Raw genomic sequence first — 21,456 nt, forward strand, 5'->3', positions numbered from 1 at the left:
AGGAGCCTTCTAAGTGCTTAGAGTTTAGCCTGAGTCCTTCAGTGTACTCTTTCACCTTTAAAACACATGCAGACATGTGCGCATGCCACACAAACACAGAGGCTCCTCTAGGGCTCTCTTCATTTTGCCTTGTATAATCTTAGTATGTTTGGATCCCACCTCCAGTTAATTTGTAAGCTGAAGATCTGCTGTAATGGAAAAATACTTTGTAAAACAGGAGTGTAATACATTTGCGCTTGACTTTTATCTATTTATTTTACGGAGATGGTCTTGATCTGTGGCCCAGGCTGGGGTGTAGTGGCATCATCAAGGATCACTGCACCCTCAACCTCCCTGGCCCAAACAGTCCTCCCGCCTCAGCTGCCCAAAGGGTTGGGATTACAGACATGAGCTACCACACCTGGCCTTTGTTGACTTTTCTGAATTAAAAAAAAAAAAGTTCAGGAAACTTAAATGAAGGGAAGTTCAATGATTTTTTTTTTTTTTTTTTTTTTAATTTTTTTTGAGGCTGAGTCTCCCTCTGTTGCCCAGGCTGGAGTGCGGTGGCGAGATCTCGGCTCTCTGCAACCCTCCACCTCCTGAGCTCAGATGATTTTCCTACCTCAGCCTCCCGAGTAGCTGGGATTACAGGCGTGCGCCACCACACCCAGTTAACTTTTGTATTTTTAGTAGAGATGGGGTTTCACCATGTTGGCCAGTGTGGTCTCAAACTCCTGACCTCAGGTGATTCACCTGCCTCAGCCTCCCAAAGTGTTGGGATTACAGGCATGAGACACTGCACGCGGCTGAAGCTGAATGATTTATTCAAGGACACATAGACCACACAGTAAGAATTGTGCCTGGAACCTAAGAGTAGCCCTGGTTCCAGATCTAAGCCCTCTCTGCTGTACCATTTTCTTCTCCTCGGAGAAATAGGGTGGAAAATTATATATATACACACACACACACACACACACACACACACACACGTCTTTCTTTCTTTGCCAGTTGAAGATATGTTATTATTATTATTATTTGAGATGGCAGTCTTGGTCTGTCACCCAGGCTGGAGTGCTGTGGTGGGATCTCAGCTCACAGCAGGCTCCGCCTCCCGGGTTCACGCCATTCTCCTGCCCCAGCTTAACAAGTAGCTGGGACTACAGGCGCCCGCCATGACACCCAGCTAATTTTTTGTGTATTTTTAGTAGAGACGGGGTTTCACCATGTTAGCCAGGATGGTCTTGATCTCCTGACCTCGCGATCTGCCTGCCTCGGCCTCCCAAAGTGCTGAGATTACAGGCGTGAGCCACTGCGCCCAGCTGAAGGTATATTATTTTCAGAGTCTCCTTTAAAAATTTTTGATAAGTGCTGTCCCATAGAAATATTATATGTACTATATACACAATTTAAAATTTTATAGTAATGCTTTTTTAAAAAGCACAAGGAAATAGATTAGGTTGATTTAATCATTCCACAAGGAGAGAGAGAGAGTGTGTGTGTGTGTATGTGTATCTCAAAACATCACGTTGTGCCCTATAAATATGTAAATGTATGTATCAATTTTTTAAAAATTGAGAAACAGTAATTTTACATATTTATAGTGTAGAGTAATATTTGCCCACATGGATAGAATGTGTAATGATAAAATCAGAGTATTTAGGATATCCAGCACCTGAAACATACATTGTTTCTTTGTGTTGGGAACATTTCAAATCTTCTACTTAACATTTTAAATTAAAATACACAAGAAATTGGCCCAACGTGGTGGCTCATACCTGTAACCCCAGCACTTTGAGGGGCCGAAGTGGATGGATCACTTGAGGTCAGGAGTTTGAAATCATCCTGGCCAACATGATGAAACCCCTTCTCTACTAAAAACACAAAACTAGCTGGGTGTGATGGCCTGTGCCTGTAATCCCAGGTACGAGGGAGGCTGAGGCGTGAGAATTGCTTGAACCCAGGAGGCAGAGGATACAGTGAGCAGAGATTGCGCCACTGCACTCCCGCATGGGCTACAGAATGAGACTGTCTCAAAAAAAAAAAATGTGTGTATATATATATATATATATATGTACAAGAAATTGTTAACTATAGTCATCCTACTTTGCTCTTGAATACTGGAACTCATTTGTTCCAGCTAAGTTTTTTTTTTCTATCCATTAACCAAGCTCTCAACATCCACCCTTCCCAGTGTCTGGTATCTATTATATTCTACTGTCTACCTCCGTGATCTCATTTTTAGCTCCTACAAATGAAAGTCAATTTAAATTTTTTTAAAAAATCATAAAGTAAAAAACAGGTGAAAATAATTTTAACAATATATTTTATTTAACTTAGTTTATCCAAAATATTACTTTAATCCATAATCAATATAAAAACTATTAATGGGATATTTTACATGCATTTTTTCATACAAAGTCATGGAACTCCAGTGTGTATTTTACATTCACAGCACATTTCAAGTGCTCCAAGGTCACACATGGTTAGTGGCTGCTCTGTTGGACTGCAGAGAATCACTGTCAGTGGAACATGAAGGAACGTTTTATTTTGCTTAGTAATGTTCAGGTCTGAGGTTAGAGTTTGTGGTTGTCGTCATTGTTTTTTTCTTTCCTGTTTTAGTGATTTTTTTCTTTGCACAATTAGAAGTATTTTGAATTTGCAGAGAGATGAACAAAAAAATCTGATGTCACAAATTTGTGCATTTGTGATGAAAAGCTTTCATTTAAGACAAGCGTGTTGCTCTGTTGCTCAGGCTGGAGTGCAGTGGCACTATCAGGGCTCACTGCAGCCTCAGCCTCCTGGGCTCAGGTGATCCTCCCACGTAAGCCTCCCAAATAGCTGGGATTACAGGAATAAGCCACCATGCCTGCCTAATTTTTGTTTTTTTAGTAGAAATGGGGTCTCTCCTTGTTGGCCAGGCTGGTGTTGAACTGGCCTCAAGTGATCTGCCTGCCTCGGCCTCCCAGAGTACTGGGATTACAGGTGCGAGCCACTGTGCCTGGCCAGTGATATGTCTAAATTTAAAAGACTGACCATATCAAGTATTGGTGAAGATGTGGAACAAGTGGGAGTTCCTACGCTGCTAGTGGGAATACAAAATGGTACAACTCATTTTGGAATTTGTCATTCCACTCCTAGGTATTTACCCAAGAGAAATGAAGTATATGTCCATACAAAGACTTGTAGATAGCATCTTTATTTGTAATAGCCCCAAACTGGAACAATCTTAGTGTCCATCAGTAGGGGAATGGATGAAGAAACTGTGGTATATCCATATGCTGCAATACAGCTCAGCAATCAAGAGGAAGAAACTGTTGACACATGCAGCAACGTGGATGGTTCTCAGTATAATTATGCTGAGTGAAATAAACTGGATAAAAAGATTTTTTAAACAAGAAAAAGGCCAGGAAGTTGCTTCTAATTAGGTATACAGTACTCAGATGTCAAGAACTGGTATTGAAATGGAGCCATCAGAGCAGTGTTCAGGTTGAATAATGAATTGTCTTGGGTCTTAAAGCTCCAGCAAATCAAATTGTCCTCATTAAAATATACTCTGTCTTTTTGTCTTGTTTTCTATTTTTTGTTTTGCCAGCTTCAGTAGATGGTTCCGTTACATTGGGGTGAACTTGGTACCAGTGCCGGTTCTAACTCAAGAAAGTTCTGGAGGGCATAATGATCTTAGATAAGACCAAGGCCCTGAACCTGACCATGTTCTATTTTCCCTGTGAGTTGAATCATCCTTTGGCCGGTTGGATCCTGGCTTTGTCTTGAGTGATTTATTTTATCCAGGATTGATGCCAACTGTGTGTGTTCTGGGTTTTCAGCACTTCAGGTTCACGTCAACCAAGTCGCTCTGAGAGCTACCCTCTTTGGAAACATGCACTTTCCCCACTAAGCAGCAGAATCCTATTCAAGCAAATTTCTTAACACTCTACTAGTCCTGGTACACTCGACATTAAATTCAGCCTAGCATACATTTCTTCGTGCCTGTCTGTGCATGTTTGCTTACATCACATTTGGGGTATTTGATGGGCTATGTTCTGACAGTAAGTAAACTAGGAAAAATGGATGCTTTTCTCTGAATTGTAACCCACCCTAAAGCAAGTGAGGAGTCAGCTGGGGAGTAGGAAGCGCACTCGACTGGGTATCAGATGGGCGTTAGTCCTGCCTCTGTTACCAGCCAGTTTTGTAACTTGTCCCTGTCTTCGAACCCTTTCAAGGCTCAGTTATTTGAGCCATAAAATGAAAAGGTTGGACTAGAAATCTGAAAGATTAATAAAGTTGTGGTTTTTTCATTTTATTATTATTGCCTCCAGCTTTATGGTGATGATTAGTAGTAGAAGCTTCTATGTATAGATGATTTTGTGCCAAGCACTACACTGATAGCTTGATAGGCATCACATTTAGTCTTCACAACAATACCACAGGATATGTATTATTCCCATTTTACAGATAAGAAATCTGAAGCATGGAATGTGACTTTTTTGAGGTCAGACAGTCAGAAGGTAAGGGAGGCTGGTGTTTTTTTTTTTTTTTTTTGGAGACGGAGTCTCGCTCTGTTGCCCAGGCTGGAGTGCAGTGGCCGGATCTCAGCTCACTGCAAGCTCCGCCTCCCGGGTTTATGCCATTCTCCTGCCTCAGCCTCCCGAGTAGCTGGGACTACAGGCGCCCATCACCTCGCCTGGCTAGTTTTTTTTTGTATTTTTTAGTAGAGACGGGGTTTCACCGTGTTAGCCAGGATAGTCTCGATCTCCTGACCTTGTGATCCGCCTGTCTCAGCCTCCCAAAGTGCTGGGATTACAGGCTTGAGCCACCGCGCCCGGCCTGGGAGCCTGGTTTTGAATGTAGCTTGTCTGATTCCCTGTATGTATGGCCATCATGCTTTACTGCTTCCCTCACATTCTGCAATTTTAAATAAAGACGTAAGGACAAAAAACTTGTTTCAGGAAGGAATTTTAAAAGACATCCAGTGTAACCACCATAACGTATCTGCCACTTGGCAGAATGCGGATGTAGGTGAAGGTCTCCCTATACAGTCTATTCTTTTTGAACAACTCAATCTTAGATTCTTTTAAAAATAGCTTTATTGACTTACAGTTCACCCAATGAAAGTATCCAGTTCATTGGGGTTTGTTATGTTCACAAGTGTGTACAGTCATCAACATAGTTTTAGAATGTTTTCATCACCTCAGAAAGAGACCTTTTAGCTGTCGCTCTCGTATCTGCCCGCTCTCGCCAGCTCTAAAGTAACCAGTAATCTACTTTCTTTTTATGTAGATTTGCGTGTTTGTATAAGTGGAATCAATATGTGGTCTTTTCGATGAGTTTTATTTACTTAATATGATGTTTTGAAGATTCATCCATGTTATAGCATGTATCATTTCTTCATTTTTATGGCCAAAGATTCCATTGTATGGATGCACCACATTTTGTTTATCCAGTCATCAGCTGATGGACATTTTGGTTGTTTCCGTCTTTTGGCTGTTCTGATTAATGCCATTGTAAGCATTCATGTGAAGTTTTTTTGGTGTAGACAATTTGTCTTTCTCTTGGGTATATACCTAGGAGTGGAATTGCGAGGTACATGTTAACTTTGTTTAACCATTCTCCGAGCTGCACTAGCTTACATTCCAACCAGCAAAGCATGAGGGTTGGATTCTTAGTATTGAGCTAGAATTTGCATCCCATACCTGCCAATCATAAAATCAATTCCCTTGCATCAGGTGTCCCAAGCAAATCCCCTTTTTCTAGGTGACAGCCAGTCCGGTCTGACCTTCTGAGTGCTCTCCAGTACTGAAGGGTTTCCACTGGGTTTCATGTCATGGGTTGTCATTCTAGATCCTCACCACCTCTCTTATGAATGTGATCCCCCTCCTTTTTTTAGAGAACTAGATGCCTTTTACGTATGGGTAATTTGTGCTCAGAGATGGTTGTCTTCTCAGTTTCAGTTGTCCTATCTCAGTTAACTGGTAAGAACCCTTAACCCGGTAGTCTCAACTGACTACACATTAGAATCGCTCATTAGAATCGCCCAAGTGTCTTAAGAACAAATCCAGATTGTACCTGCAGATATTCTAATATATTTCATCTGGGCTGAGGCCCAGTGATGCAAATGAGCATCCTGGGTAGAGAACCAGTGCAGCCTTTAGTGGCCAGGGGATGGCTCTGGCTGGGTCTCTGAGGGCCCACGTGGCTCATGCTCCTGCCATCTGTGCTTGGATATCAGCTGTCCTGATTCAGAATTACTGTGAGAGTCTCAGTTTTTACTCATGCGTTTACACAGAGTGCCATCTTGAAGCCTCAAGCATTTATGTTCCTGTTTTCTGGAGAGTCTCGTTTGCCCCCAGTGTTCTCTGCAGACACTGACTGTGGCAGTGTTTGCCTCCCTGTCAGGCCGTGTGCACTTCCTGAATGAGAAAGCATGCTCCAGCCATTTTAGAAGCATATAAACACCTTTAGGCAAAAGTGGTAGTTGAAAACCTCATTAGTGTAATGTCATTACTTCTTGGGAAATACCTTCAAATTCCCCTTCTCCTTCCTAGTGACAGGGGCTCAGATGAATAGTATTCCATTATATCCTCTATTGGGAGACATTGATGTTTGTTTTGATATTACAGACTATGCTGCAGTCAGTAACCCAGCACATATTATCACTTTGCTCATGCTTTAAAATACAGGATTTATACACTTCTGCACTACTGACGTTTGGGGCTGGACAGTTCCTCATTGCGTGGGAGCTGTCCTGTGCTTTGTAAGATGTGCAGTGCACTAGATCCCTGTGCACTGCACTAAATGCCAGTAGTAGCACTCCCATCCCAAATCATGGCAGCCAGAAATCCCTGCACATGTTGCCAGATGCTCCCCAAGGGGGTAAAAAAAATCATCCTTGGTTGGGAACCACTGGTCTGATTTATCCTTAGGATAGATTTCTAGAAGTGGAATTGCTGAATCTAAGGTTATGTACTTTTAAATTTTTGATGGCAGTCGCTAAATTGTTCTTTGCAGAGGTTAAACCCATTTTACAGTCCAACCAGCAGTATTTGAGGATGTTTTTTCATTCTCACCAGTACAGTGGTTTATCAGAATTTCTTTGCCATCTCACTGTACTTTCAGTTCAAATTTCTCTGTTTTACGGCTAACCTTTTTATTGAACACTTACTGCTTGCTAGGCAAGTTGTGTTGTTTGGCCTGTGTATTTTGTGTCATACATTATAATGCCTTCCTCTCTAAGCCTTCTTGAAGTTTAGTACCTAGCACTGACGACTGAGTTTCTTCTGATTCTAATGAAATGATAATATATACCATTCATTGAGATCTAACATGTCACCGGCATTGTGCTTGGTGTGCTCTAAAAATATGTGCATTCTTGTGTGATCTCAGCGTGTATTAATAAAGTGGCCTTTCTTTTACCTTTTGAGCTGGCACAGGGCTTCTGTCTGCACATATTCTAGCAGTTGTGGTCCCTGAGTTGGGATGTGTCACAGAGAGCCAACTGAAAAGTATTTGACTCTGCAGTTAGGAGTGATAATAGTCCCAGTCCAATACCTTGTGATTGGGACGGAATTGGTGTAGATGCCTTGATTTAAATTAAGTTCTGTTCTGTTTTGTTCTCTTTTTTCTTTTCTTTTCTTTTCCTTTTCCCTTTCCTTTTCTTTCTTCTCTCTTTTCTCTTCTTTTCCTTTGTTTTCTTTTCTTTTCTTTTCCTTTTCCCTTTCCTTTTCTTTCTTCTCTCTTTTCTCTTCTTTTCCTTTGTTTTCTTTTCTTTTCTTTTCCAGGAGTCTATTTTCCTTGTCTACAGTCATCATAGTTTGAAATTACGACTTTTTGTGTGCTTGTTTCTGGATGGGCATATCTTTTCACCACTGAACAACAGCTGACACATGGTGTACTGTCTGGCACACACTGTGTGCCCAGTGAGTATTTGTTGAATGAATGAACTAGTCACTCCAAGAACTGAGGCCCTTAGGGGGCCTAAAGGCCCAAATTTGCCATTCCATGGGTTGAAGAGTTAGGTTAGCTTAGTGATGGGCTCTGTTGCCTTCCTGGAATGGAGGCAGCTTCCTTCCTAAAAGGCTCAGAACTAGCTGATTCTCTGGAATGTTTGGCCTGTTGGGGAACGTTGGCCCTGATGATTCTGGGTGAGTTTGGTTGGAACCCAGCTGTGAATGTTGAGAGAATAAGTGAATATTCCTGTGAATGAATGGCTGCCCCAGCTCACATTCTTAAGGCGTCATGCTTATATTTACTTGAGGCCAAGTGATAGCCTCTTGTAAATGAACGGTTATCGAGAAATTGTGGTTGGATTTAGTTCTGATGTGAACAGTTTTGATATTTCCACACATCAAAGTCTGTATTAAGGGGACCTTCAGCCACCAGTTCTCTCTGGCTTTAATGAGTTTTCAGTTTCCAAACACTACCGATTCGATAAACTCAGTTGGCTTGCTCTTTCCTCTACTTCTAAGAATTTGTGTGAGTATTGTTTAGTGTTGGCCTAATAACTTGTTAGGCCAGTTTGGTGTTCTCTGTCCTGGAGGCTGGCATTCAGCAAAAGGAACTCGGGGTAGGGTGTGGTGGGGGGGATAGGGTGGGATGGGATGGGACTGGGAGAGCCAGCAGGGGGCCTCTGAGCGGAGGAAAGACCAGCAAGGTCATGAGTGCAAACTCTTCCTATAAGGCGCAGATAGTGAGTATTTTAGGGTCTGTAGGCCATGGTCTTTGACAAATCTTCTTTGTTTTTTGCATCTGTTTAAAAGAGTCTAAGAATGTAAAAACTCATGAGCCTTTGTGAAAAAAACTGTAGCCAGATGTGGGCTGTAATTGGCCAACCCCTGAACTAGGTGAAGAAATTGGTTTATTGCTACACGTGTTTACTGGTTTGGGGACATGAACCCAGAATAACCTTGGGAATTTTCAGTTGTGATCCTTAGAGGAGTGATCTATACTCTGGCATGAGGGTCAAAGTGACCCTGGTGTCGGTCACCTTGGGTCAGTGGAACTCAGGGTAACCCTGACCAGTAGGACAGAGGCCCTTGCCGCCTCTTTCCCATGGCAGTCCTGTCCACGGGGAGTGGGGAGACAGCAATGAAGGAGGAAAGGAGATGTTGCCTTGGACAGGCCTGAGGACTTTGGTAACTCAGGTGCCTGGACTGCCTCTAGAACACAGTTAGAAAACTGGTGTGTATGAGTGTTTATGAAAATACAAGAGCATGTGTGTATCTTGGATTCTGAGAACACCACCAAATTCTAATACTGGAGTCCAGATCCTGATGGTTTTGTCTCATCACAAGAAGTTCTGTAGAGCAGTCTGGCTTGAAGGAAGTACTACTTCTTTTTTTTTTTTTTTTTTTTTTTTTGAGACAGAGTTCTGTTCTGTCTTCCAGGCTGGAGTGCAGTGGCGGCGATTTCGGCTCGCTGCATCCTCTGCCTCTCTGGTCCAAGCAATTCTCCTGCCTCCTGAGTAGTTGAGATTACAGGCATGCTCCATGATGCTCAGCTAATGTTTGTATTTTAGTAGCGATGGAGTTTCGCCATGTTGGCCAGGCAGGTCTCGAACTCCCAACCTCAGGTGATCCGCCTGCCTCAGCCTCCCAAAGTGGGCTTACAGGCGTGAGCCACCGCACCCAACCAGTGGTACTTCATTTTAAAGCACGTAGTTTGGGAGATAGGAAGGAGTAGGAGTTACAGAGCAGGGGCCTGGAGACGGATGCTCTTGTCCTGCTTCCAGCTCTCTGCAACCCTGGGTGACTTGACTCCCTTAATCTTCCCAGCCTCAGCGTCCTCACCTATAGATCAGAATGACAATGACTCCACTGTACAGCCATCGTGAGGATTATGTGTGGGTGGTGTATGTGAAATGCTCCTTAGCGCAGTGCTTGGCATGTTGTAAGCACTCAGTCAATGTTGGCAATAGCAGTGACAATGTGAAAGTGGAAGGAAATGTAAGAAGTGGCCATCAGAACTAGGAACTAGGGTTCATGACTCAGCGCCACTGATTAGCATGTCCTTGTAGACTAGAGCATTTTGTCCTCAGACATGTGTGAATGTCATGGAGCCGTACAGAGGAACTGGGTCTGCAACTGCCTCTCTCAGCTTCCTGATGTGTAAAATGGAAATCATACAGATTGATGGGCTGGGAATAAACAAACGAGGTAACAAGGGAAGGGGCCTTGAGTTCTCTAAAACTGTAACAGGATGAGCCACAGATAAGAACCTCTCAGACACCGAGTTGTAGAAGGAAAGGGCTTTATTCAGCTGGGAGCATTAGCGGAGTCATGTCTCCAAAAACTGAGCTCCCCGAGTGAGCAATTCCTGTCCCTTTGAAGGGCTTACAACTCTAGGGGGGTCCACGTGAGAGCGTCTGATTGATTGAGCAAGCAGGGGGTACTAACTGGGGGCTGCATGCACCGGTAACCAGAAGGGAACAGAACAGGACAGGGATTTTCACGATGCTTTTCCATACAATATCTGGAATCTATAGATAACACAAGCAGTTAGGTCAGGGGCTGATGTTTAACTACCAGGCCCAGGGCATGGTGCTGGGCTGTCTGTCTGTGGATTCCATTTCTGCCCTTTAGATTTTATACTTCTTTCTTTGGAGGCAGAAATTGGGCATAAGACAATATGGGGGGTGGTCTCCTCCCTTAAAACATTGAGCAGATTTTAAGGCAAAGTCAATACTCGTTCGTTCCCTCCCTCTGAGAACCTCACTCATTAGTGGGAGTTCTCACTTTCATCCTCACTACCATGTCTTCTTGCAAGACAGATCAATAGTGATTCATATAGTACACTTGTGCTGAAGCATTTTGGTGAACTAAGGTAGCGATGAACCTTTTTATAATTTGAAGAAGTGCAGGTAGCAAACAAGGGAGTAGTAAGCAGATTCCTATTACTATTATAACTCCTATTATAAGAGTTTTAAATCCTCCTAGCGCTGGGAACCATTTTCCAAACATGGCCCCAGGATCAAATTCATGCCACACTTGCACTGGCACATGTACCAGTTTTGTCATATCTCTAACTATGTCTTCAACTACTTGCCTTAGATAATCTATGTGTAGATGGCAGTTAGTAAGGTTAAATTTCCCATAGACCCTTCCTTCAGCTGCTAGCAAGTAGTCGAGAGCCAATCTATTTTGATAGATAGCATTTCTCATCCGAATTTCCTGCCGGGCCAGAATAGTCAAGGCTCTGCCAGTTTTATTAGTGATTATTTCTAAGACAGCTTATAACCATTTGATTCGGTTGAGCATGTAAATGGCTGTCCGGTATCCCTATGAGCCGTCTTGTGCCCAAGTAGCAGGCCCATAATATGGTTTGATTCTCTTAGGGAGCCATTTATCTTCTTTCCAATTTCCTATAGCTATGCTTCTCTTTTCACAGGAAGCATATACAGGGAAGCCCAGGAGGTCGCCCATTTTTATGGGCAGTAGGAAGAAAGATGGTTTAATAGTGCCAATAACACAACTACCTGGCACTGGTCGGGTAATGTGACGTAAGCTCTATGCCCACATATCCAGTATAATCCAGTGGGGGCTCTCCAGTCCCAGTGGGACTCCGGGTGGGTCCACACGGTTTGCAACTTTGGGAATTTACTAAATGGATTCCTTTCTTTTTTTTTTTTTTTTTTTTGAGACGGAGTCTCACTCTGTCGCCCAGGCTGGAGTGCAGTGGCCGGATCTCAGCTCACTGCAAGCTCCGCCTCCTGGGTTCACGCCATTCTCCTGCCTCAGCCTCCCGAGTAGCTGGGACTACAGGCGCCCGCCACCTCGCCCGGCTAGTTTTTTGTATTTTTTAGTAGAGACAGGGTTTCACCGTGTTAGCCAGGATGGTCTCGATCTCGTGACCTCGTGATCCACCCATCTCGGCCTCCCAAAGTGCTGGGATTACAGGCTTGAGCCACCGCGCCCAGCCTAAATGGATTCCTTTCTGTGTGATTTGAACTCCACCAAGTGACTGTTTTTGTGGTACCATTATACAGTTTCTGTCCATACAACTAAGTCGTCCTACGGGGTGAGTGAATTCTTTTCCTTCTCTAGCTATGCAATATTGTCCAATAATTGAGGCTTTTAGGACCCAGAAATTATCAGGGTGATTCTTTTGAGCCGGGAATTCATCAGGAACTGGGTCTGTAGGTACTAATTCTCAGGCTTCCCATGGCCATTGATCTCCCATTACATTTCCTCCACATATATAACATGAAGTGACATTGAGAGACTGGGCTACGTGCTCAGCTAATTGCAAAAACAGATTTCTTGTTTTTCCTGGAATTTCTGGTTCTGGCACATTTAGTTCATCATAGAAGGTTTGAAACACTTGCTCAGGAGAGCATTTGTAAACTTCTCCTCGAACTAAGATATTTACTCGAGGATCCAGTCCGGCCCCATCCATTCCTAAGCAAGGATCAAGGGGATTGGTTATTACTAGCTCTAAGGGGTTACATTGTCCCTTGGTACAGGAAGAGCCACTTTTTCCTTTCTCAGGGTGGACTGGATCCTTTTCATTTTTTATCCAAGTGGCCCAAATGACACAAGACCAGCATCCACATACATTTCCACACAGTCCTAATTCATGACAAATGTACTTATTTTCAGTCATATAGCCTTTTTCCCAATCAAAAGAGCCACATCCTCTTCCTAATGACAGCACAGGCATCAAATTTCAAGACTATGCATTTGGGCACCCCTTTTTTCTCTGTTCTGGCTAATACTTTACTTGTATCATTTACAACTCCCCACCAGTCTTCAGTCCTTAATCTTATTTCAGAAACTGAACATGGGAGGCTCAAAAGGGTTATAACACACATCAGGCTGGTCACTTCCTGGGCTGCATACCCTGTACTGGGTGGCATTATGCAAACAAGTCCTTTTTAGAGTTCCAGCACATTTATAATAACTATAGAACAAAAAGTTTTAACTTTTTGCCCTACCTTAGTGACTGGATGTATACACTGGGAACAGTCCTTAGTTTGAGGAAGGTCAGTTGAAGTCCCTACTGTACAAGTCCAAAATTTAAGGAAAATAAGTCCCACGGTGAGTTTCCTCATGCTTTGTCCGTGTGTGGACCAGTCAGCCTCAGGTGTGACTGGGACTGTGTGGCCCACGACTCAGGAGGAGATGCCGCTTTCTTGGGTGTGATGGGTCTGTCCCTTTTTCACTGTATGAACAACAGTCTCTGTGGTTAGCAGCACAAGGTAGGGTCCTTCCCAGGCTGGCTCGAGTTTCCTTTCTTTTCACCCTTTGATGAGAACATGATCTTCAGGCTGATGCTGGTTTACCGGGAAATTCTAGGCGTGGTACATGTGCTAAAAGACTTTTAGTTTTGAGGGAAAGGAAAGTGGAAGATAACCAAGTATATAATTTTTAAGAAATTGACCTTTGTTTTAAATGTGGGGACATCAGCAGTGGACTTTATAGTCCTTGGTGCTTTTCTACTGAGAAATTTCCTTTAGTACCTATTTTTATTAGTTTTTAGACCGAAGAAAGCCAAACACTGTTTGATATTTGACAGTGCTTCCTGTATGATTTTTATACCAGATAAGCTAAATTTCATTTTTATATTAGTGTGTTGTTAATGTTAAACTTAGTTTTAATAAAACTTTGTAGACGTATTTATTCAATTTTTAATGTCTGACCATAAGGTAAGATTTTTATAGATTATTTTTAAAAGAGCAGGTTAGTGCTTTAAGAAAAACCCGTTGTGTTTTTATTTAATGCTCAGTTTACAGAAAAACTGGATGATACCTCTTTAACTTTAGCCAATATGTTTACACACAGAATTTTCTTTACAATTAACGTTTTAAAACTTGCTTAAACCTTTAAAACAATTTTATAACCTTTTAATGTAGGTAAAAATTTACATTCTTATGCCTCCTTATGATGCCTTTACCAAAGGCATATTTTACTTTCCTTATACACGTTGCACATAAACTTTTTTTTTTTTTAATAGTTTCACATTCAGGAGACCTAGTTATTTTTAAATTATACAACATTTCTTGCATAAATTCCTTTTTTTAATAACTTTTTTTTCTCACGACTTTCGCAGACAATTCTTTGACATGTCTCAACTTTCTGACTTATTACAAACTTTTTTTTTTTTTAATAGTTTCACATTCAGGAGACCTAGTTATTTTTAATTATACAACATTTCTTGCATAAATTCCTTTTTTTAATAACTTTTTTTTCTCACGACTTTCGCAGACAATTCTTTGACATGTCTCAACTTTCTGACTTATTACAAACTTTTTTTTTTTTTTAAACAACCAGTTAATTTATTTCAGGACAAGAATTTACCATATAACTTTTTTTACGTAAATTCTGTCCCCCCTTTTTTTCGAAGATGATAACCATTCTTTTCCAAAGTGAACTTCCTTTATGTCTGTGGACTAGACTGTCTAAGGCTACAAGATTAGAAGTTACTGTAATACATGTTACACTGTTAACTTTTAGCAAACTTTACTTTTGTTGAAAACCTTGTAAGTTTGGGATTTTAATTATCCTTTGTTATTAATAAGACCTTGTTTAGTCCAAATTGACTTAGAATTTGTATAGATTTTTTTTTTTTTTAATTACCCAGGAGGAACCATCTATTGTCCTGTCCTGAAGGGAGTTCCTGCTAGGTCTGGTCAGACCTTTGTATGATAATTAAGATTTAGATCCCCTGTTAGGAAACTTGCTGGGTTAAGGCAGTTTTCAGTGGTTAATGTTAAATCATACTTTTTTTTTTTTTTTTTAAGGATACTTCTGAACTGGTGAGGTATGCTTTCACAATGCGGTTTCTTCTAAAAGTTATTTTTCTACTTTCTTCTGTTAGCAGAGCAATTGCCGCTACAGATTGAATGCATTTGGGCCATCCGCAGACTACTAGGTTAAGGATTTTTGATAGGAAGGCTATAGGTTGTTAGTGACTTCAGTGCTTTTGGGCTATGCCCTTGTTTACACTTATAACAAGGTGATATTGGAATGTTGTAGGGTCACAGAGAAGACCTTCAATTATCAATTATAGGTTTTAAATTTACCCTGGCTTTTAAAGGAATAGGGTACACTTTTTTTCTTAACTCCTTGTGTATCTCTCTCTGACTTTCTGTCTCTCTCTTTGACTTGCCGTCTCTCTCTTTAACTTTCCTTTTGCCTCTGTCTCTTCCTCTCTCTCTCTTTCCTTGACTCTGTCTTTGTCTCTGTCTCTTCCTGTCTCTCTTTGCCTCTTTTCCTCTCTGTCTCTTTTCTCTCTCTCTCTCTCTCTCTGCTGGTCTTTTCTTGCCTCTGCCACCCGCTTATGCTGCTGTTCTCTCAACCTCTGTGTGGGGGGACGTGGGGGAGTCTAAAACCAGCTGGTAACCAAGTGTCTATGAATGGGAACTGGTCTGGGTGCCATGGCTTACAGGTTACCTTGTGCCATATCTTTGAAACAAGGGACCTGTCCAGGCTTCCTTCTGATGGCCAACCTACCTCTAATGCTGGTCAGTCTATTTCACACAAAGTTCTGAGTTTTCCTGGTGTCATAGTAATACCATAATCTTCCTTAAGTCCTTTCTTGGAAAATTTTCAACATAGTTCCTAGTGGGGTGGGCTTACTTTGTGCCTGACCCATGCTTCCTCAAGACAAAACACCACGCTCACACCACACGCACATCACAAAACAAAGAATGGGTAAAAAGGGCACACACACACTTTTACAGTTTATACCAAACCAGAATCAAAACCAAAATCAGAGTATCAAGAAATCCAAGCCAGGTCAAAACCAAAACCAAAGTATCAAGCAATCCAAGTTAAGTCAAAAACAAAAACCAAAATGCTGGTACAGGCGTGCCGTGGGTGATCAGGCCACGCTTCCACTCAAATGGAGTAGGCAAGTTTTGAAGACCAGTCTTACCAAGTTTCAGATGTCCGGACTCCAAGTGCCAGTTCCTTCTCCGTGTTCAGCCACTGTGTTGATTGTCCGCGGGAGCCTGCCACACGCTGCTCTAGCGACGCATCCCTCCCGGGCAACTGCCTACCCAGGAGTACTCTTTGGATCTGCATCACTCTGGCTGGTCTGAGTCCCCTGCAGAGATGCTGCACAGAGCATGCCTAAGTCACCTGAGGGGCTGCCTTGGCCTTCCGCTGATCACCTCGCTTCCTGGTCAGGGAACCAAGAAATGTAGCAGTACTAGCTACAGACAAGAACCCCTCAGACACCAAGTTGTAGAAGGAAAGGGCTTTATTCAGCTGGGAGCATTAGCGGAGTCACGTCTCCAAAAACTGAGCTCCTGGAGTAAGCAATTCCTGTCCCTTTTAAGGGCTTACAGCTCTAAAGGGGTCTGCGTGAGAGGGTCGTGATCGATTGGGCAAACAGGGGGTACTGACTGGGGGCTGCATGCACCAGTAATCAGTATGGAACAGGACAGGGATTTTCTCGATGCTTTTCCATACAATGTCTGGAATCTATAGATAACACAAGCAGTTAGGTCAGGGACTATTTTTTTTTTTTTTTTTTTTTTTGAGACGGAGTCTCGCTCTGTCGCCCAGGCTGGAGTGCTGTGGCCGGATCTCGGCTCACTGCAAGCTCCGCCTCCCGGGTTCACGCCATTCTCCTGCCTCAGCCTCCCGAGCAGCTGGGACTACAGGCGCCCACCACCTCGCCCGGCTAGTTTTTGTATTTTTAGTAGAGACGGGGTTTCACCGTGTTAGCCAGGATGGTCTCGATCTCCTGACCTCGTGATCCGCCCGACTCGGCCTCCCAAAGTGCTGGGATTACAGGACTATTGTTTTTTTTTTTTTTTTTTTTTTTTTTTGAGGCGGAGTCTCGCTCTGTCGCCCAGACTGGAGTGCAGTGGCCAGATCTCAGCTCACTGCAAGCTCTGCCTCCCGGGTTTACACCATTCTCCTGCCTCAGCCTTCCCGAGTAGCTGGGACTACAGGCGCCCGCCACCTCGCCCGGCTAGTTTTTGTATTTTTAGTAGAGACGGGGTTTCACCGTGTTAGCCAGGATGGTCTCGATCTCCTGACCTCGTGATCCACCCATCTCGGCCTCCCAAAGTGCTGGGATTACAGGCTTGAGCCACCGCGCCCGGCCAGGACTATTGTTTAACTACCAGGCCCAGGGCATGGTGCTGGGCTGTCTGCCTGTGGATTCCATTTCTGCCTTTTAGATTTTATACTTCTTTTTTTGGAGGCAGAAATTGGGCATAAGACAAGATGAGGGGTGGTCTCCTGCCTTAAAACATTGCACAGATTTTAAGGCGAAGTCAGTACTTGTTAATTTGTTCAGTTTCTTGAACTTCTAAGTGTTGAGAACAGCCTGAAGGTGATTGGTGTGAAGCCAAAATGTTTACCAGAGAGAGTTGATAGGATACTCCCAAGTTCAGGGACTTGGAATGTGTGATATAAAATTGGAATACTTTTGTGAGATATTTGAAATAGTGGAATTTCACAATGAGTGACCAGTGTGGGGAGAGGCTGGAGGAGATTTATCTCTATGTGGAAAATATGACAAGATCTTGCAAATTTAAAAATGTGTATTTTCTTTTCCTCTGCAATTCCATTTCTCGGAATTTACCCCGAAAATATATTTTCTAAGCACATTTTGTGTACTAAGTCATGCATGTACCTGGTTATTCCTTACAACATTATTTATACAAAAAAGAAAAAGGTAGAAATATCAGTGTTTAACCTTAAGAGACTGGTGAACCAAGTTGTGGCACATTCTTAAGTTGAAAACTGTGCACCTGCGGAGTGAGGGAACTCTATATGTATTGATGGGACATTCTTCTGAAATGTGTTAAGCTAAAAACAAAAACAAAAAGCAAGGTGAAGAATAATATGTGGTTGTTGCCCAGCCTGGGGGCCAGTGGTGATGGAGAACCATTGTGATTTCCTTGTTTAAGCACAGAATGTCTTGGGAAGAATACAAAGGTGGTTACAACCTTTGGCAGCATCTGTGCAGAACCACTCTGAATACCTGGGGGACAGGTAGTAAGGAGATGTACTTTCCATAGCACATGCTTTTTATCTTTCAGATGTGTCTTGTATACACGTATTTTCTATTCAGAAAGTTTGACCACAGGTCGTATCATTTGGGTTGAAAACTGAAACCTCTATGTTTCCCTCCCACATTGATGTCTACCACCTGTTGGCTCTGCCTGGTCTCTTTGACCTTGATGACTTGAAAAGTGGGCATTGACCACACTGATAGTTTTAGGCTTACCCTGAAACAGTCCCCCTGGTCCCCAGCATATTGACATTTCTCCTCTTGATTTGTGTGACTAACAGTGTTTCTGTTTCCCTCCCCCAGCTTTGGCAGCATGTAAGCAGCTATTTGCCAAGAACCCAGGTCACTGCTAAGAAAGGGAGCCTTAGGGAGAAGAGTGTCCAGAGGAAACCAATGCCAGATGCGTCTGGAGTTACACTCAGCACTTGCATTATGAGACATTGTGTGCCAGCATCTCTTTCCTGCTGGCAAAGACTGTAGCTCTCCAGGTAGGAGGGTCCTGGAAGCTGTGAGCGCCAGGAGCCTCACCAGAGGAGGATGGGGCCAGATAATGAACTCTCTACAATGAACATGGTTTTCAGCTTATGAAGGAATTTTAAGTAAAACAATTATTTAATTTCCACATATTCAAGTTCAGAAGCCTTCTGTGTAAAGTGCCAGTGATTACCCCTCCACAGAAGTTATCAGGATTTTTCTGGCACCAAGTTGAACTCTTCTTGGTACTACTGGCAGTGACAGGGACAGATTTATCTGTTGAATGCTCTTGGGCAGGAAAACCATGTAAAACCTCTGGAAGCAGCATCAGGACAGCAGAGCAGAGCCCCTGCCCTCACTGCTCACTTGCACAGAAATTCCATCTGGACTCGGATGCTTTTACTGAAGACCTATCGAGCTTCATTCATCTTTAGAGTCCATCCGTTTTGTGGAGACCTGGCGTTTGCAGCTGCCTCCTGTGGCCGTGTTTTCCTGTCCTTCTCTTCCCAGGCCTTCTATTCAGGTGGTTGAGGGGTGTGGACTTTGGAATGGGGTTTGCTGTTCTTCAGGAGCTTGCTTCCTTTCCCTGGCTGATGCTGTCAGGAAGGACCATCTGAAGGCTACAGTTTGTTCTTGGGGAGGCAGGTGCTGGCCTGGCCTGGATCTTCCACCATGTTCCTGTTGCTGCCTTTTGATAGCCTGATTGTCAACCTTCTGGGCATCTCCCTGACTGTCCTCTTCACCCTCCTCCTCGTTTTCATCATAGTGCCAGCCATTTTTGGAGTCTCCTTTGGTATCCGCAAACTCTACATGAAAACTCTGTTAAAAATCTTTGCGGTAAGTTGTGCTGTTACAAAAGGTTGCTTCACAGAGTCGGGTAGAAGTGCATTTAGCAAAGAGAGTTATTCTTACAGGCCTATTGTTATCTCTTTATTAGACAGGGAGAAAGTTGGGAGAATGGGAAGTGGCTTTTTGAGTAAGAAGAATAACTAAACGTGTACTTTTGAAAGGCACTTGTATGTTTGATTTATGCTGAGCTGAGGGACCTATACCATGACTCCACATGTCACCTGTTTATTTCAAAGAGAATGGGGCTTAGAATTAAAGAAAATTGCTGCCAGTCTTTTGTCTCTTCTTACATAACTGATGTCATAGCTCAAAGCTGCTGCAGGCATATTCCCTCACTTGAGAAGCATGGGAAAGCCTCTTCTCTTCCAGTCATTTATTCTAAGTAGGTCCTTGCATTTCAGACTAAAAGAATGGACAGAAAAGGGCATTGGAATTGTTTCATTTTCTTTAAAGGCAAAGGATACATTTCTGAAGATATGTCAGAACTTACCTGACCGTTGAATTATACCAAACTGGTCACATTGTAAGGAAATGGGTGAGAAGTGATGTTTTTTGGAAGTTGATCTCTCCCATAAGACTTAAATACTTCTGCACAGATTTGGTGATTTAATTGTAATGTCTGTTTTTAGTAGTCACCAAATCTTTAGGGATTCATGTATAATTTGAGAAACGCACTTATAGTAGTAAAAATAATACAGCATTGTTTGTTCATATTGTATCTTTTTTTTTTTTTGAGACAGAGTCTCACTCTGTCACCCGGGCCAGAGTGCAGTGGCACAATCACAGCTCACTGCAACTTCTGCCTCCCAGGTTCAAACAATTCACCTGCCTCAGCCTCCTGAGTAGCTGGGACTACAGGCACATGCCACCACACCTGGCTAATTTTTTTGTGTTTTTAGTAGAGACAGGGTTTCACCACATTGGCCATACTGGTCTCAAACTCCTGACCCCTCAAGTGATCTGCCCACCTCAGCCTCCCAAAGTGCTGGGATTACAGGCCTGCGCCACCGTTCCTGGCCCATATTGTATCTTCTGGTTTTGAGAGTAACTTTTATCATTTTTCTTTGGTTCCTTATAATTCTGTGGTAGACGGGATGTTTTATCAACCTGCATTTTATTTATCTGCATTTTTATCAATGAAGAAAACGACTCAGATTAAGTGAGCTATATGAAATGTTACATTATAGTGGGAAATATTTTTATGTTTGTCATTGAATCTTGGGTTTTATCTTTTTTGGTACTTAGTATGTCTGTAAGCATATGGGTTTTTTTTTTCACATTTAAGAAAACCAAGGGGAAATTGACAACATAAAGTTAATAATTTTAGAGTGAACAGTTCAGTAGCGTTTACTATATTCACATTGTTTTCTGTCCAGTTCACAACATTTTCATCAGTCCAAAGGAAACCCCACACTCATTAAGCATTCACTCCCATTCCTCCCTCCACCAGCCCCTGGCAACCACAGTCTGCATTCTTCATAAAGATCACTAAAACTGGATACCTAATAGTTCATGCGGTACATATACCTGTGCTTTTGGCAGACCTAAGCAAGCCCTGGCTTAAAGCTCCTTTCCCATGACTAGTTCTCCCTATATAAAGGAACTAGGAGAAAATATCTGTGTACCTGCCAAGTGATGAGGAATATGGAGAGGATATGGGTGGATCAATGTCGTTTCTATTCCCTTTCCTGGAAGCCCTATCTCAGTGCAGGTCCTGTTCATGCTGAGTCACAGAAGATCTTTGTGTGCAGAGAGCAGCATGTGACTGGAAGGGTTTTAGTCTGTTTGCTTAATGTTTGTGCTTCACATGAACCCTCTCCATAGTGGCGATGGTATCACTAAGAGCAGAATTCCCAGGAGTAGACTCTCAGCTGAGTTGAAAATGACCTGGAAGAGGGGAGAGGAGAAAGCCTGGATGTAAAGGAGAAAGATGAGAATAAATGATGTGAAAGGAGTTGATCAGGTCACGTTAGAGAAGATGAGACAGCTGTAATGTGATCTGTGTTAAACTCCAAGATGGAACTTGCTGGTGGAGAGTCATAGAAACCAGTGGCAGTTGTGGAGAAGCTGAAGAGGTTGGTGGTGAAGAAGCTGAAGAAACTAGTGGTGAAGAAGGAGAAGCTGAAGAAACTAGTGGTGAAGAAGGAGAAGCTGAAGAGACTAGTGCGATGGGCATTCATGCTGGGTCAG

At 42.7% G+C, this 21,456-nt stretch overlaps 1 protein-coding gene across 3 annotated transcripts in view; it reads left to right on the forward strand.

Annotated features, from left to right (window-relative positions):
- Nucleotides 1–21,456, forward strand: part of GPAT4 (glycerol-3-phosphate acyltransferase 4) — a 43,417-nt gene that overhangs the window by 3,113 nt on the left and 18,848 nt on the right. Inside the window, exons 2-3 of one of the 3 annotated variants that reach the window (XM_033232106.1) lie at nucleotides 3,572–3,703; nucleotides 18,247–19,254. In XM_033232106.1, coding sequence (XP_033087997.1) covers nucleotides 19,090–19,254 — 165 coding nt within the window. In that variant the 5' untranslated portion in view covers nucleotides 3,572–3,703; nucleotides 18,247–19,089. Of the gene's footprint in view, nucleotides 1–3,571; nucleotides 3,704–16,094; nucleotides 16,228–18,246; nucleotides 19,255–21,456 lie in introns of those variants that run through there. The other 2 variants (XM_033232109.1, XM_033232104.1) reach the window with 2 other exon arrangements.

Source organism: Trachypithecus francoisi, unplaced genomic scaffold (assembly GCF_009764315.1).
Source record: "Trachypithecus francoisi isolate TF-2019V2 unplaced genomic scaffold, Tfra_2.0 Contig01440, whole genome shotgun sequence".
Taxonomy (NCBI): domain Eukaryota; kingdom Metazoa; phylum Chordata; class Mammalia; order Primates; family Cercopithecidae; genus Trachypithecus; species Trachypithecus francoisi.